The sequence below is a fragment of the Nematostella vectensis genome, chromosome 7, assembly GCF_932526225.1.
Source record: "Nematostella vectensis chromosome 7, jaNemVect1.1, whole genome shotgun sequence".
Taxonomy (NCBI): domain Eukaryota; kingdom Metazoa; phylum Cnidaria; class Anthozoa; order Actiniaria; family Edwardsiidae; genus Nematostella; species Nematostella vectensis.
The window spans coordinates 15257915-15273326 of NC_064040.1; the positions used below are offsets into that span (position 1 = coordinate 15257915).

General features: G+C 39.3%; 3 protein-coding genes across 5 annotated transcripts; 1 reads left to right on the top strand and 2 right to left on the bottom strand.

Moving 5' to 3' along the window:
* Positions 1-366: 366 nt before the first annotated feature.
* Positions 367-6767, bottom strand: LOC5511889 (maleylacetoacetate isomerase). Of its 3 annotated transcripts, none has more exons than XR_007312272.1 (9): positions 6627-6767; positions 6096-6147; positions 5640-5707; positions 4725-4805; positions 4509-4589; positions 3468-3594; positions 2539-2591; positions 537-2013; positions 367-461 (listed from the first exon to the last, which is right to left on the bottom strand). XR_007312272.1 is itself a non-coding variant. In XM_032381237.2 (9 exons), exons 1-9 carry the CDS (start codon positions 6633-6635, stop codon positions 1740-1742), a joined length of 648 nt encoding a protein of 215 aa, XP_032237128.1. In that variant the 5' UTR covers positions 6636-6767; the 3' UTR covers positions 367-1739. The 3 variants fall into 3 exon arrangements, 2 of the variants coding, with proteins under 2 accessions (XP_032237128.1, XP_001632220.1); XM_032381237.2 differs by having other exon boundaries at positions 367-1751; positions 1849-2013; XM_001632170.3 differs by having other exon boundaries at positions 367-2013.
* Positions 6768-6811: 44 nt separating this feature from the next.
* LOC5511888 (mitochondrial basic amino acids transporter) lies at positions 6812-10438 on the top strand. Its single transcript, XM_032381236.2, has 5 exons — positions 6812-7152; positions 7911-7954; positions 8392-8478; positions 9067-9298; positions 9898-10438. The coding sequence occupies exons 1-5, from the start codon at positions 7113-7115 to the stop codon at positions 10398-10400; spliced, it is 906 nt and encodes a 301-aa protein (XP_032237127.1). The 5' UTR covers positions 6812-7112; the 3' UTR covers positions 10401-10438.
* Positions 10439-11628: 1190 nt separating this feature from the next.
* LOC5511887 (rho-related GTP-binding protein RhoU) lies at positions 11629-13966 on the bottom strand. The gene is made up of 3 exons (XM_001632169.3): positions 13675-13966; positions 13530-13588; positions 11629-13047 (listed from the first exon to the last, which is right to left on the bottom strand). The coding sequence occupies exons 1-3, from the start codon at positions 13841-13843 to the stop codon at positions 12640-12642; spliced, it is 636 nt and encodes a 211-aa protein (XP_001632219.1). The 5' UTR covers positions 13844-13966; the 3' UTR covers positions 11629-12639.
* Positions 13967-15412: the final 1446 nt, after the last annotated feature.

Here is a 15412-nt window from a genome sequence, read left to right on the forward strand (position 1 = left end):
ATTAAAACGTTATCTTCCTTACATTTTTGTCCTGTACTTGGAGTTGAACTTCTTGCAATTTGGGTCGTAAGCAGATCAGGAATATTTAGGTCACTCAGATTTATTACTGAAACCTGTTCTTTTTCAGCTTTGGTTTCTTCAATTGCACGAACATTTGGAGAAAACCAGGAGGACTTGGGCAGCAAGGTTGAAAAAAAGTGCATTTTCCGGGGAGATTTAGTGAGAAATACCTTCTTCTTTGCACCAGTGCCTGTTCTAGGCGTTTGCTTGTTCGGTTACTTTTTGGAATGTCATCTTCGTCGTATTTTAACATCATTTTACTGAAACGCTGGCGAAGTTTTGATTCTTCAAGTAATATAGAAAGCATTTCTTTTTTGGTTTGAAGATACGAGTTGCTTGTTATTTGGCCCTTTGCGATCTGGTGTCGTTCCTCTGGGGTCAGTCTCCACATGACTGTGGCACTATTGCGAAAAAAAAAAAAAACAGCCTGTCTTTAGTTGCCTTCCATGGTTTGATGTCAGCAAAATATTAGATACCTTAACTCGCTGCTTATCCAACTGTAAAGCTGTATTCTCAAAGCACCATGTTGTCAACAACAGTGAAGTTCTCAATTACATTAGGAACATAAGATGCTATATGCGCAGGACAGAAGAGCCTCTCTGGATTATCTACAATAATAACTATTGTTCTACAATACTTAGCACCTAATGAGTTGTGCTTTTCATCAATAGCTTTCCAAAGACAAATATAATAGCCACATTAGCCTTCTGTGTACTAATGGAATATGGATATAACTATGTGGTTTCTAATTATTTGGCATGTGAGTAATTTATGAGAGACAATGCCATAATATAAAGGAGTATTTAATTCAGCTACTGTTTTACGACCTTTGGCAAAAATGATTGTAGTTCAAATAAGCATTTGTGTCTTCCCTTAGTGTTCACCAAAAAATCTTACTATCACCCCCTCCCCTCGGACCCAATGCCCCCCTAGATGCAAGGCGCTTGTCTCGGGCTCAAGTAATAGGTCGGGCCTAAGTGCGCACGAAACGCTCGGTCTTTTGTCGGCATTTGTTCGTCGCCCTATTATCGGGTTTTTGGAGGTGCGAGAATCTCTGAAACCAATGGTAACCAGACTTTTATTCGCCCTTTTTAATGCCGAAACATTTCTTTTTCAATTTAGCCGTATGAACATTATGCGGCTATCAAAGAGTAATAGCCAAGAAGAACAGAACTTCAGGTGCGCTTGGTGGGACCGAGTACGTAAAGTGAAAACCACTCTATAATGTGGAATAAAACTGGCGTGTTTTCAATATAATATCCTCGGTAAACAAGTCACGTAGTGCCTCTTTTAACAAGAAAATTCCCAAAATTATTTAAACTTCGATCAACATTCGAGCAGAAAGTTTGTTGCAATAGAAATATAAAATTAGCGCAATCTCTCACTACTCACACCCAAACAAATCTTCCACAAAAGAGCTAGGTTTATATTTGTTTCCTTTTGCAAAAATCTCCCTACTAGTGCAAAGGTATGATATGGTAAAACCTCCAATTTCCTATAAGTGTAAAAACACGGTTTGTTTGATCATAAACAGAAGTACACTCTAGGACATCACACTCGAGCGCCTGCGCCTGGGGAGTGTCCGAAAAGACTGCTGGCTCCCCCCGCGTCTGGTGCATGGGATATGTCTACACCCCATCCAGTCCCATTGTTGACTCTGTGGTAATAACCGTCTTCTTTCAGGTCCTCATCTCATCAGGACAGTCAGGCTGACGTGACGGGTGTGCTTCCTTGAAGGCATCTACTTGAAATATCTGTGGTAATAACTGTCTTCTTTCAGGCCCTCATCTCATCAGGACAGTCAGGCTGACGTGACGGGTGTGCTTCCTTGAAGGCATCTACTTGCTCAAGTGCCTCGTGAATACGGGCGATGGTTGGATACCGAGACATGTCCACTTTGAAGCGGTTAGCGTTGTAGACTTGAGGGACGAGGCAAAGATCGGCCATCGTAATCTAGGGCAAAAAGAGATTTTACTTAGCTCTCTGGGTTTGATAATATGCCACGACATCACAGATAATATAACGCAACAAGGAAAGAACGGATAAAATACATATCAGGTTAAAGGAACGCCAAACTGAAGAGGGACTTTAGCGTTATTTCACGTCGAAAACACGCCGAAATATCCAGAAAACCCAAATAAACCAGCCTTTTTGCTTTTTGTTAATACGACACGTGCTATGGTAATCTCACGTATGAAAACGGATTGAATAAAATCAATTTAGGTTTCGGTTCAGACAGCATACGTTATCCTCTGGGTACCAGAGGCTCGAGCTTCACTCATCTACTGACACGCCGTCGCTGCTTCGCGGCTCTTTGGGGGTGAAGCTTGGTCCAGCCTCTGGTTGACAGGGTACATAGGTTTAGTCAAACCGTGAAATTATATACAAGATTATGATGTTGTTTTAATTATGATGGTGATGATGGCAAGAATGGCAAAGAAAACGAAGCGCTTGAGCCATTTCAATATGTTTACTCACGTCATCTCCAACGCAGTATTTACCAGCCGTCTGAACTAACATTTTTTCCAAACCTGAAAAAAAAAAAATATATAAATCCACCACTCTTTGAAAACAATATCAAAAGATTATTTAAAATGGATGTAGGCATCCCCTAGATTTTTTTGTCCATTATGTGAAAGCTGGAAAGCCATAGCTCAAATAGTTCCAGAAATCCAGGGTGGGTGGGTGGGGGGACTTGCCAACAGCGGCGATGGAGACTAACATACAAACAACAGCTCATAAACATTTCTTTCGGATGATATTACCCCTACTTTTAATGACATTGTTTTGATTGTCATTGTCACCAGTCTACTTTCGGTCGAATACATAGCAATCTCCAATGATTTTTAAAAAATGCAAAAATATTTCAAGATTGTGAAAGCAGTGTGTTTATTGGAAGTTTCTTTGAGGATGCGATTGATAATTTAGAGTGGATGGCCCGTTAGATAGCGCGGATTCTAATAGATTCTTTTGTCTCTTAAAAGTTGAGGTTTTCATCAGCCCTCAAGAAGTAAACTGGTGACAATGCGGCTTTAATTCAAATTCCATAACTTTCAAGGCCTGGAAAGGGCATCTAAAGTCCATGCCTTTAAAGCCGCATTGTCACCAGTTTACTTCCGGTCGATTACGTAACAATATCCGATGAATTTTAACGGAGAACGCGAAAAATATTTCAAAATATTGAAAGCAGTGTGTTTATTGGAAGTTTCTTTGAGGATGTGATGGATAATTTAGAGCGGATGGCCTGTTTAATATCTCGGATTTTAATAGATTCTTTTGTCTTTAAACGGTTGAGGTTTCCGTCGGACCTCCGGAAGTAAACTGGTGACAATGCGGCTTTAAGGACCAGGATTTTAAGGACCCATTTGAACCTTGCTTCCCTCTCTTCCCACACATAGAAGACATACATTGGAATCCCCTGTCAATCCAGTAATGCCCCCATTCCACCTTCTTGTCTGGACCAACATACTGGAGCACTTTCAGGTTCTGAATGGGTTGAATTCCAGATGCAATAGTCATGCTGATTTGTCGCACCTAGGATTCCCAGAAGCAAGAAATTATTTATAATATGTATCACATATTTATTTATGTGTATGAACTTCTCAAGATATGAAAATTTTTTACCCTCATTTTTTACCCTCATCATGCCTTGGAACTTTGAAATGTTCATAAGGGTCAGGGGCGTAACCAGTAGGTGGCCCAGGGGGCCGGGCCCTCCCTTCAAGCAGCCAAAAATACAGTAAATGTATGAGACATCATGTAAAATACAAAAGAAAATGCCTTGAAAGGGCTTTTTGGGTCCCATTCTGTTAAAAATCCTGGCTACGCCACTGAGGGTCTTGGAACTTTGGCTTTTTATCCCTAAAATTCCTTTTTATTTTCAGCCAACAAAATATTGTATGACTTCATGCCCTTTACTCTTTCTGTTATGATCACAGAAAAAAATGGGGTTTTCGCCTTCAAAAAGCGTTTAACTCATAAGAGCTAATCCCTTATCCTCCAGTGAATTTATTTGCTGTATTCAATGATATATAAACACCACCCTCATGACATGTCATTTAAAGAAGGCAGATCACACAGCCATTTTATGCTTCCGCTCAATGGTGAGTCACACAAAACATCCATTTCCATTGGTTAATTTAAGCAAGAAACCAAGATGTTTTCAATCAAATATCCTCAATAACATATCAGCCTTCATTCGTACATTGTTATTTTGAAGTTTTCTTGCGAATAAACCTTTTTCTGTTTTTTCAATGATAAACAATAACATTTTTTAATGATAAACAATAACTTTTCCTGTTTTTTTTTTCAATGATAAACGATGACAAAGGAGTGGGTGATTGACATTCTTTAAAGTGTTTTTTGGGTAGGTCTTGCCTTGTTTTATGCACTAATATTTAAAGGTTCATTATGCAGTTACTTTACTATTTTCAGTTTTCTTTACATACCAAAGCTCGTTTATGGGGGTCGCCTCGTGGCAAGAGAGGGGGGTCGGGTCTTGTCTCATCTAGATACTCCATAATGCCAATCTAAATGAAAACAGTAATTGCAGGTAAAGCCCAATCAGTAAAATCACTAGGATGAGCAAAGATAACCTACTGTATTTCAAAAATTCCTTAGTATATTTTGAAAGGGTATGATAGAATAATGTATAGATGACTTACAGATTGTGTTAGTGTGTGTCCATCGATGATCAGGGTTGGTACCTCTCCAATGGGGTTCATCTTCTTGTAGTCATCAGAGTGCTTAAAAAATAATTTAAAAATATTCTCATGTATGAAAACAAAAGTACCATAAATATATGGTACCTCTCATTGACCAAGTACACAGGCAATATGGGGCTTATGGAACAGATGATTTTCATATTCTGTTTTGTGGCCCAAGAACAATAACTTAGAGGATATAAAAGGGTACAAACATTTGAGACTCTATAAGTTCTTGTACAACCCAAGCAAACAAGGACAAGAAGATATTTTATAGCACAGTACAGTGTTATTGGGTAAATTACTCATTGAAAAGTGCTGAAGTGTTTTCTGTTTCTGGGTGGGCTGAATGAACAGCTTGGCATGAATGAACAAGCTGCTGATCAACCAATGAGGGCATACAGGTATCATAGTGTATAATAAAATTTGATATTTCTCAGTGTTAGAAAACAAATCCAAACCAAAATAACTACTTGCAAATACTGGACTTCCATTTGGCATTTAATGAACAAAATACAGATGTCATGTGTGCATGATCCACCAAATCCACCATTTACCATAGCCTTATGCCTTGGCCATGCTACTTGCAGTGTTAAGTATCTGCTATGTATGGTGGAACATCCCTCTCCCTAACTTTTTACCAAATCCACCATTGGTTATGGATTGATTTGTAGAGCCACCCCTCCCCCATTCTATCCTACAGCCTTATTAGACCATTTGGCTATTTGCCACTAGTGCTTGACAAACGGCCATTCCAAATGACAAATGGCCAATGTGGGACAGTGTTGGACAGTATTGTCATGTGGTTTCTGATAATATCAACTAAACCTTTGCCATCTGTGTGGTTTATGTCATAAATTAAATAAATGTTCTCACCTGTTCTCCCCCATCTTTTAATAGATGAATTGGATGGTATTCATACTCAATCCCCTTTAGAGCAAGAGCTACAAAAAAAAAAATTCAAAAAATATATATACTTTCTTATTATGAAAACAGACATGCATTAAAATAGCTTTGCATAAAGTGGCAAGTCAATTTTTCTCTACACAACAGTGTATGTGAGAAATATGCAATTTATAGACAAATTTGTTGTTTCTCGACTGCCAAGAATTAAAATCTATTTCTAATCTGGAAAAAGCGCCTAATCAATCATACCACCGTGACCAATCAATTCCCTTACTGAATGGTCTAGGCTGCAAAAGTGAACAATGAAAGCCATCAATTTATTCAGAAGGTTAACTGGCTATGTACTATTCCCAAATGAGACAAGGATTCTGGATTCACAGAGGTTTTGCAACTTTATGGCTTTATTATGGTCTATGGCTTTCTTACCGGTTCGCACACGCCATGAGCATGAGCTACGGAAATAGGAGTACAAGACTGGCTGAAAATAATAAAAAAGATCCACACATTTTAAGTTGAAAAACCACACCCATGCTGCCTTACTTTGGAAATAAAAAAACAAAAAACAAATACACACAGAAGCAATAAAAAACGTAGACAAAACACCTGACAAACACACACGATTTTAGTTGTACGACATAGAAGATTATCAATCTATCAGAGCTTAATTAGTATTTCAAGGGATGCTAAGGCTAAGTAAACCATTAAAGAGTTGTCTTTGCCCTGAGCAAACAAAAACGGTGATCAGCAATAAAAGCCTATCGAAAAGCCCCATGAAATGGACGATAAATATGATAACGACTCAACATTGAGTCGTAGATCCAAGAGGACCAAAAAACTTTAATGTTGTGTCTAGGAAAAAATGTAGTTAGATTGCCACGTGTCTTCTGCAATCGACATAAAACCTCATGAAATTATCCCAATATCTTCAAGTTGTAAGGGGAAAAATTGATTGCTTACCTTAGACATTCCGATTAAAAATATAGGGGAAACCAGAAGTTCTTGTAGTAGAACGACTACAATTTTGAAGGCACAGAAAAATTGAAAATGGAAGAAACCCAACACAAGTTTAGTACCTCTCGGCCAAATTCTCACAGGGAACCCAACAGTAGCCTGATGAGGTAATCAGGTCATAGGTTTATTTTTATTTGTGGCCAAAATACAAAATGCTGGGCGTAAGAATGTTTGTTTAGGTTGTTTTGACGAGATTAATAGTTTCTGATTGAAACTGAAATACGAGTCACTATCAGTCAACAGAGCGGAATCCCTGTGGTTTCTTCTTCTCGAGTTCAGGGCGTTCGCAGTCACCATTTAGACCATTTAGAGTATTTCATTACCTCTTGTTTTGTAGTCTTCCTAGTTTACATTTAATACCCAGTATACAAATTGGTTAATCTCAGTAGCAGCAGGGGGGATAATTAGTTTAGGGTCGTGGGGTTTGTTCTGATGGAATCCCTGTATAATTTTGTCGCCGGCTGGTTCGGAGGTGAGTTCAAAGTCGAAAATTACTCGTGCGAGTAAGGTGGAAATACCTTGATTATATACCTCTAAGTTGAATATCATTTCTATACCTCTCAATTAAATATATATACTTTTTTTACACATTTCAAAAGCAAACGATGGAGCAATGTCAATTCCAAGTTGTCCAAACTTGATCAAGAATATATATGATCGCAGTAATCTAGCATGTTAACTTACTTAATTATCTGAACTTGTCTCTTGGGTAGAGTTTTGAAGAGATAACTACAGAAAACAGAGCACAGTGGGACTCACCTCGATGATTATAGAACAAGCCAATAAATACGATGAAAATGCAAATAAGTGGACCAATTTATAAGCCTCCAAAGGCCTATTGTTTTTCAGAGCCCCCCCCCCCCCCCCTTTGTGTAATTTAAAAGTCGTGAACACTCCCAGTAAGAGAATTTCTTTGAGGAAGCTCAAAAGGATGCAGACTTGAAAGGTTGAAGGTTGTAAAATTTAAATTAATTGGTATCAAAGATCCTTTAAAAAAACATTTTTGGGCAGCAGAATTTTTCCCATTGCATACCATTTTTCTTAATTTTATGTCCTACTTGATTTTCTTGTGTTAAAGTGGACTACCGGTTGGGTGGGGGAGTAAGAATAAGATATCTGGAGGTGAATACCCCTAAGACATACTCACATTATGTTGATAAAGCTTCTGGAAAATGAAGAAAGTGAGTTCTAGGGGTAGTATTCTTCTTGACAACGTAATGTATTTTTCAGGTTGTGCAGGGGTTATTGTTGGACAGCCTTTAGACACTGTTAAGGTAATGTATTATATTTACATTTTAGTATCACCTCAAACAACCATCAAAATTGGATAGAAAGATTTTAGATCTTTTAATTCCATAAATCTTTTCAAACTTTCTTATATGTTTTTCAAGTCTCGGCATTCTCATCATTCAAAATTGATTTTAGTGCAATATCACTAACTATTGTATCTAGAAAAATGACCACAGCTAGAAAATGTTTTCTAGGGGGGGGGGGCAAGCTTCATTTATCATTGTGTTTGCTAAGGGGGAGAGGCGGGGGGAGATCACATTTTGGCAGCAGGCCGCACCCCATCGCCGCCCATGTTACCCCTTATAGAAACAGCTGTCTTCACCATTCTGTCTCAGCAAAGCACTGTTTACCTGGACTTCTCCAATGCCATAGATGTATGGTATACATCTGGCAATTAACATATGAACATGGCTTATTACAGGTGCGAATGCAAGCAACTGGTAAATTACCAGGCAACAAGCAATTATCAAGCTGGAAATGCTTCACAGGGATTATCAAGAATGAAAGTGTAGGTATAAAAACCATGTGATACTAAGCAGGGTAGCCAGGGGATCTAATGGCACCTTTCAAAAAGAGACCCCTAACAAATGCTTATTTATTTCTCAGGGGTTGTTTCTTTAATTTTTGCCTTAAAAGCAATATTGTGCACACACCCAAAATGTCGCAAACTGGCGGGCCAAAGCTGATCCAAAATGCAGACGAAAGGTAATTTGACTCTAAAACTCTGCAAAAGAAGCACTCTGACAGCATTTTCAATAGCTTTATCTGTAAAGTCAACTTCCTACACCATTTAAGATCAGCTGTGGCCCACCAGTCTGTTGCGTTCTGGATGCAAGCGCAGAATTGGGAAAAAAGTCTTTTACTATAGATCTCAAGAAGAAATCAGATAACTTGAGCTATGCTGATAATGTTATCATCATAATCATGAAAACCTTATCTGGTGCTTTTGTAATTTTGTGTTTTGGTCAGGAGGGCGATGCTCATTGTGGAGGGGGTCCATCTATCAGAGTTAAAGGTCAAAATGAGGAGCTAATGGGCTCATTCAATTATGGTATGGTAATTCATAAATGTTATTCCTTTACTTTGTTGTTCTAAGGTTTTTGGACTGTTTAAAGGCATGGCCTCACCGCTCTCGATGCTGGCATTCCAGAATGCTGTCATATTTTGTGTACATAGTACAATCCTGGAACGATTTCAGTACCGCAGGCCAGATGGGTCTAACACCATTGGCCAGATAGCATTTGCTGGCTCAGTTGCTGGTCTTGCGCAGGTTCCATTGATTGCTCCAGTTGACCTGGTCAAAATCAAGCTACAAATGCAAACCGAAGGTAGAGTGCTGACATGCATTGGCCAACAGTGTGTTCTTTTAAAAGCTGTGGGAATTTTTACACAGTGTATGTTGAGGGCTTTCTGAGACAGTGAATGGACTTTCTGTGGTAATCCAAAAGTATCCTGTTTCTCTTCTCAGACTTTTTGTATTCCTCGCAAAAGAATGGAAGTACTCTAACTCTTCTAGCCAGCTTTCCTTCAGGGTTTATTAGAAATGCTTGATTTCAAAATCAGGAAACCTGTGGCGTATGGTGTATAAAGGGAAATGATGCTACTCCATTAGTGTGTCCTTTTTCTCTACTTTTTCTTCTCCTGAACTCTTGAAAGAATATGGGTGCAGCCGATAAGGCCGGGCCTTAGCAGGGGTGGGGCACTGGGAGCATGTGCCCCCTCAAAATATTCTAAAAAATTAAAAGGGAATGACCAGTAGGGGCGTGGCTGTGCCCCCCATCTTACGTGCGCTGCTACGGCTCTGTAAGGGAAAATGTTTTTGCAAATTAGTAAAGTTGTTGCCTGGGTGTACTATGGGAAATGCATAAAACTAGATATTTAGCCATCCTGTTTGGTAATTACGCGAATGTTAATTTTTGTCTTTCAGCAAAGCGGAGTACTCGCTCAGTATACCGGGGACCCGTGGATTGCCTCGTGAAACTGTATAGATCCCGCGGGCTTGCGGGATGCTTCCAGGGCAACACGGTCACCGCTGTACGTGACATCCCAGGCTTCGCTGTATATTTCGGCGTCTACGAACTCTTGTGTGATTGGTTTAGTAACTTGTTTGGGTCACGTGGCGTCGCGACCTATCTGATGGCTGGCGGGTTCGCTGGCGTCGTGTCTTGGGCTTCCACGTTTCCCTTTGACGTCATCAAATCACGGATTCAGGCCGATGGTAATCTTGGGAAATTTAGATATAAAGGGATGATGGATTGCGCGCTGCAGAGTTATAAAGAGGAAGGAATGATCGTTTTTACGCGCGGGATATGGCCAACGCTACTCCGTGGGTTTCCTTCAAGTGCTGCGATTTTTGCAGTTCACGGGGTCGTTGTGGGCCTATTTAAAGACCGTCATTCACGTACGTCAACTGAATCTGTCTCATTTTAAAACTCTCAAAATCTGAAATAAAGTTTTACACATTTTTACACGGTTGAGGATTGTCATTCATTAGGCAGATAGCGCGCACTGTACAGACTTCATGAGACAGACAGCGTGCACTGTACAGACTTCATGAGACAGACAGCGCGCACCGAACAGACTTCATGAGACAGACAGCGCGCCTTGTACAGACTTCATGAGACAGACAGTGCGCACTGTACAGACTTCATGAGACAGACAGCGCGCACTGTACAGACTTCATGAGACAGACAGACAGCACACACTGAACAGACTTCATGAGACAGACAGACAGCACGCACTGTACAGACTTCATGAGACAGACAGCGGGCACTGTACAGACTTCATGAGACAGACAGCGCGCCTTGTACAGACTTTACGAGACAGACAGAAAGCACGCACTGTACAGACTTCACGAGAGAGAAAGTGCACAATAGACCCCACCCAGCGTGCTATGTATAAACTCCATGAGACATACAGCACGAATTGTACAGACTGATAGCCCGCACTGTACAAACTTCATGAGACAGACAGTATGCAAAGTTCAGACTTCACCAGACAGACCACGCACAATCTATAAACCTCACTAGACAGACAGCGCGAACTTTACTGGCTTTATCAGTAAGACAGTGCAAACTTAACAGTCTTCTCCAGCTTCAAAGTGCACACTGTACAGACATAGGACAGACAGCGCGAATTTTACAGACTTTATCAGTAAACAGTGTGAACTTTACAGACTTCTCCAGCTACACAGTGCGCACTATACAGACATAAGACAGACAGCGCGAACTTCACAAACTTTATCAGTAAGAGAGCGCGAACTTCACAGACTTCATCAGCGCGAATTCTACAGACTTCATAAGACAGACAGCACGAACTTTACAGACTTCTCCAGCTACACAGTGCGCACTCTACAGACTTCATAAGACAGACAGCGCGAACTTTACTGACTTCTCCAGCTAGACAGTGCGCACAGGATAGACTTCATCATTAAGACAGCGTGCACTATACAGACCTTATCAGTAAAACAGCGCAAACTTTACAGAGTTTATAAAACAGCGCGAACTCTACAGACTTTATCAGTAAGACAGCGCAAACTTTACAGAATTCTCCAACTACACAGTGTGCACTATACAGACTCAGCGCGCTCTGAAAAATTCAAAAGATGAATGCACACTACAGCCCCCACATTATATTCAAACCCAATTAGCAACAAAAATAGCTTTTTTCATGTTTATTTTTTAAGGAAAATATATCTACCTGTACATTTGCATCCTTTGTTTCTGAATATATATCGAGATGTATCTCCGGTAAATATAAAATTTCGAAAGGCTCTAGAAATGTTCAAGCTTAACGAATAACTTTATTATCAAAGTGCGTTTTGGACAAAAATCCTCAAACCAATTGAATAGAAATTTACTTCTTACTTTCCGTCAAAGGTATGCTATCGTATGCATACAGTCGTTTGACAAAAGGTTGTCTTCAACCAGCGTGCGACTACGCGACAAGCCCGCATGTAAGCATGGGTAAAAAGCACTGAAGCGATTAGCTGCATATATTAGCCAACGCATAACTTCAGTCTTACAGTCTTACCGTATATGCGGTGGCTAACATATGCAGCTAGACGCTTCAGTGTTTTTTACCCATGCTTACATGCGGGCTTGTCGCGTAGTCGCGAAGCCGGTTGAGGACAACCTTTTGTCAATCGATTGTATCGCTTATGAGGTCACGTTTGGCTTACGGTCACGATTTGCTACACATCCTGTTGTGTGACAGGTGACGTGACGCTATTTTGAAAAAATAACAATGTGGAAAATATATGTCAAGTATCGGACTTGGACACGCATTTTTGTCTTATGTTTATGGTAGTTGCCACCTGCGAATGCAAAACCGCCAAATAGGCCGATAAATGTGCGAAAACCCAACGCTTCCTGTATATGTGTTTTTATGACGTATCCACGTTTTCCTAAAACTGACCACAAACCAGAGCTAACAATTAACCTGAAAGTTCCTTATCTTTTTATTAATTCGCTTAGCGAAATCTCACGACTAATAATCAGTAGCATTTTGATAGCCCAGGTAACAATCTATACCTGTAAAATATGTACATACAGCCTCCAACGGAAACGCGTGAAAAAACTCTAAATTTCTAACATAACAACCTCGATAAGTTATCGCAAAATGAAAACACTAGAAGATAAATATTCTCCGGAAGCGACCAGATCACGCTTTACATGACACCACAAACGCATCCACGTAAATCCAATGTTCTACCGCCTTTAGGAGGCAAATAGCCAGATATTATTGCCTCATCAAATACAGTCTTTAAATTTTTTTGTGTTACCGACGATGTTTCCACGTAGCAAACACATCTGGTCTTTTTAACAAGTCCTTCGGCTTTTTTGACGGAAATGGGTTGTGAGTCCTGTTGAGATAGCTCTGTTAGAATTTTGTAGCAGTCTTTCAAGTCAGAATGTGTCCCGACTAGAATAATCGGTGCTTTTGGTTGGAATTCCCTTATTTCTGGTATCCATTTAGATGCGACATTAGCAAACGATGTGGGAGAAACGACAGAGAAGCAAACGATGAACACATCGGCACTTGAGTAACACAAAGGTCGGAGTGCATCAAAGTCTTCCTGAAAATAAGAGTAGTGACAAAAACAGAGTTAGGATCTAGGGGACTCACTTCCGAAACGGGCACTTCCGATACAATTCAATATCCGTCAAATCGCATATAAACTTATCGAAATTTCAATAATTATGGTAAACTCACTGTTTGTGTTTTTATACACTATAAAAACTAGTTGGTGTTTATTATGGTAAGATGGTTTATGTTAGCTTTTGGAATTTTTTCCTATAGGGCAAGTTGAAGTGAATCGTGAATAAAAGCATCGCTTCAGCGATCAAGCATGTCTCGACCTGAGCCGAATTCGCCAACGGCACGGAATCAAATTTTTAAAACAATAGAAAATATAAACAATCGAAGATCAAACGTTATTCAATTTTGACTAAAGACGACTTAAAATTACCGTTTTAGAAATCACAACTGTGTAAACTATGAGAAAAAGAAATACCCAGTAGAAACTTAAATATAAACAAAAAAAGCAATATATTTTACCTGCCCTGCAGTATCACAGAATTCGATCATACAAAGTTTCTTGTTAACTTCTACCGTCACTGAATAAGTAAGAGTTGGTTAGAAACCAGGGGAATTTAAAGTTAATGTAGAAAAGCAGAGTGTTCAATAAATCATTAGCACTTACCATGGTACGTGTCGAACGCTGTTGGAACATAGCTGTTTGGAAAGCCATCCATCATATAGCTAACAAGAAGAGAAGTTTTGCCTACTCCACCATCTCCAACAATAACACATTTCAGTTGCTCCTTCTTTCTTTCCAATACTAGTGGCTGTTTATCATTTGTATGCTCCATTAAATAGTTATTATCGTTAGTTAAATGCTTTGTGTCGTACAGTAAATTTCGAAGGTCAGCATTTCAGCTCGAGTTTTATCGAGAAATTCGGAGCCAAAATATCACAACGGAAGTGACGTAATAGTTATAAAGAGTTCCAATTGGTCAATTGTATACCCAGGGAGTTTTATCAGTCCCCCTCGGTGCAATACATTGCAAATTCCGCACTTTGGTCACATGGTTGCGCAACTAGTGATGTTGAGAGACGTGGACACAAAGGATTTAGTGAAAGTGAATGAAATTAGCCATTATCTCTGAAACGCAAAGGAAGGGAATACCACGTGGGTTACGTAGTTGTTTTCTAATCTGAAACAAAACGTTCCTGTTAGGAATGGATACAATTCCCCCAGGAGCGCAGCGTTCTTTTCAAAAAACAGGTGGCTCTCACACACCTGGACGCACATGGTGACATGCCAGGCTATGCTTAGGTATAAAAAGGATCAAGAACTGGTTTCTCAGATGCGCTTTTAAAGTTCATAAAACCTTTCACTTATATCAATCTAGCCAAAACAAAGCATAGATAAACTTTCAATTCTGAAAAGGGAATTGAATTTGATTGAAATTTGAATTTTCTACAGATCTTTGAAAATTTTCCTGGCCGCGCGAAAGGAGATTGAATCGAGTGAATAATTCCGAGTTTTGGCGGGAAAATCTGAAACAAGGTATAAATCCGTTAAAATTCAGAGACGGCAATACCAAAAAAATATTGGCGAAGTGTTTTCTATTGCAATGCTTCCCACAATGAAGCGAAGAATAATTTGAAGTCGAGAATTGTATGCGAAAAAAGAAAATATCGTTTTGTTGTAGGTTTCAGAAACAGCGCGCGCTCGTGAGAATGTCGTCATTCTTGATTGCAAATGCAGCGCGCGCGCACAATGCAAAAACAATTCAAAGACTCAAAAATATGTGCTAATATTTTGCAGATTTGTTTCCTGAAATTAAATAATCATTTGACTACCAGGTTTAGATATAAAGATGATGGTAAAAGTTGTAACCACACAACGTTCTTGAAGACATAAAGACAGGAACCGGATGTTTTCTCATGTATAATTTGGTAATAACAATAACTTTATTCCAATAAATACCAATACAGGTATATTAGGATAATATACAAAGTAGGTTGGCTTATATGCCTATCCTTTATTCATAATATTTAATTACATCATCACAAAATTTCAGGACTAGGCTCGTAATGGAGTCATCTGTTAAGCTCATAATATACAAAAAAAGGTCTTTTGGCCTTAACAGTTTGAAAGAGTTATTGATTGCAAATAGATCATTAAAAAATACTCGACGTATATCATTGACATAGTCGCATTCCATTAAGGTATGGTACTAATCCCCAACCTTATTTTTTTCACATTTTTCACAAATCCTTAATTCATAAGGTAAATTTTTTATAGCGGCCTGTTTCAAATGCTAGTTTGTGTGCCGAGACACGCAATCTAGTCATAGATTGTCGGCGTCTAACATTAGCTTCTGACAAGAGAGCATAAGATAAGAGAGGGACACTTTGGTATTACCACAGGT

Coding starts and splice junctions, on each gene's coding strand:
- LOC5511889 (XM_032381237.2), bottom strand. Junction 4,806..5,639: donor TAAAAGATGGGGGAGAACAG/GTGAGAACATTT, acceptor TTATTTTTTAAG/CACTCTGATGACTACAAGAA. Junction 4,590..4,724: donor GACACACACTAACACAATCT/GTAAGTCATCTA, acceptor GTTTTCATTTAG/ATTGGCATTATGGAGTATCT.
- LOC5511888 (XM_032381236.2), top strand. CDS start 7,113: ATGGAATCCCTGTATAATTTTGTCGCCGGCTGGTTCGGAG. Junction 7,955..8,391: donor AGCCTTTAGACACTGTTAAG/GTAATGTATTAT, acceptor GGCTTATTACAG/GTGCGAATGCAAGCAACTGG. Junction 8,479..9,066: donor GGATTATCAAGAATGAAAGT/GTAGGTATAAAA, acceptor TGTTGTTCTAAG/GTTTTTGGACTGTTTAAAGG.
- LOC5511887 (XM_001632169.3), bottom strand. CDS start 13,843: ATGGAGCATACAAATGATAAACAGCCACTAGTATTGGAAAGAAAGAAG. Junction 13,589..13,674: donor AGCGTTCGACACGTACCATG/GTAAGTGCTAAT, acceptor TTACTTATTCAG/TGACGGTAGAAGTTAACAAG. Junction 13,048..13,529: donor TCTGTGATACTGCAGGGCAG/GTAAAATATATT, acceptor TCTTATTTTCAG/GAAGACTTTGATGCACTCCG.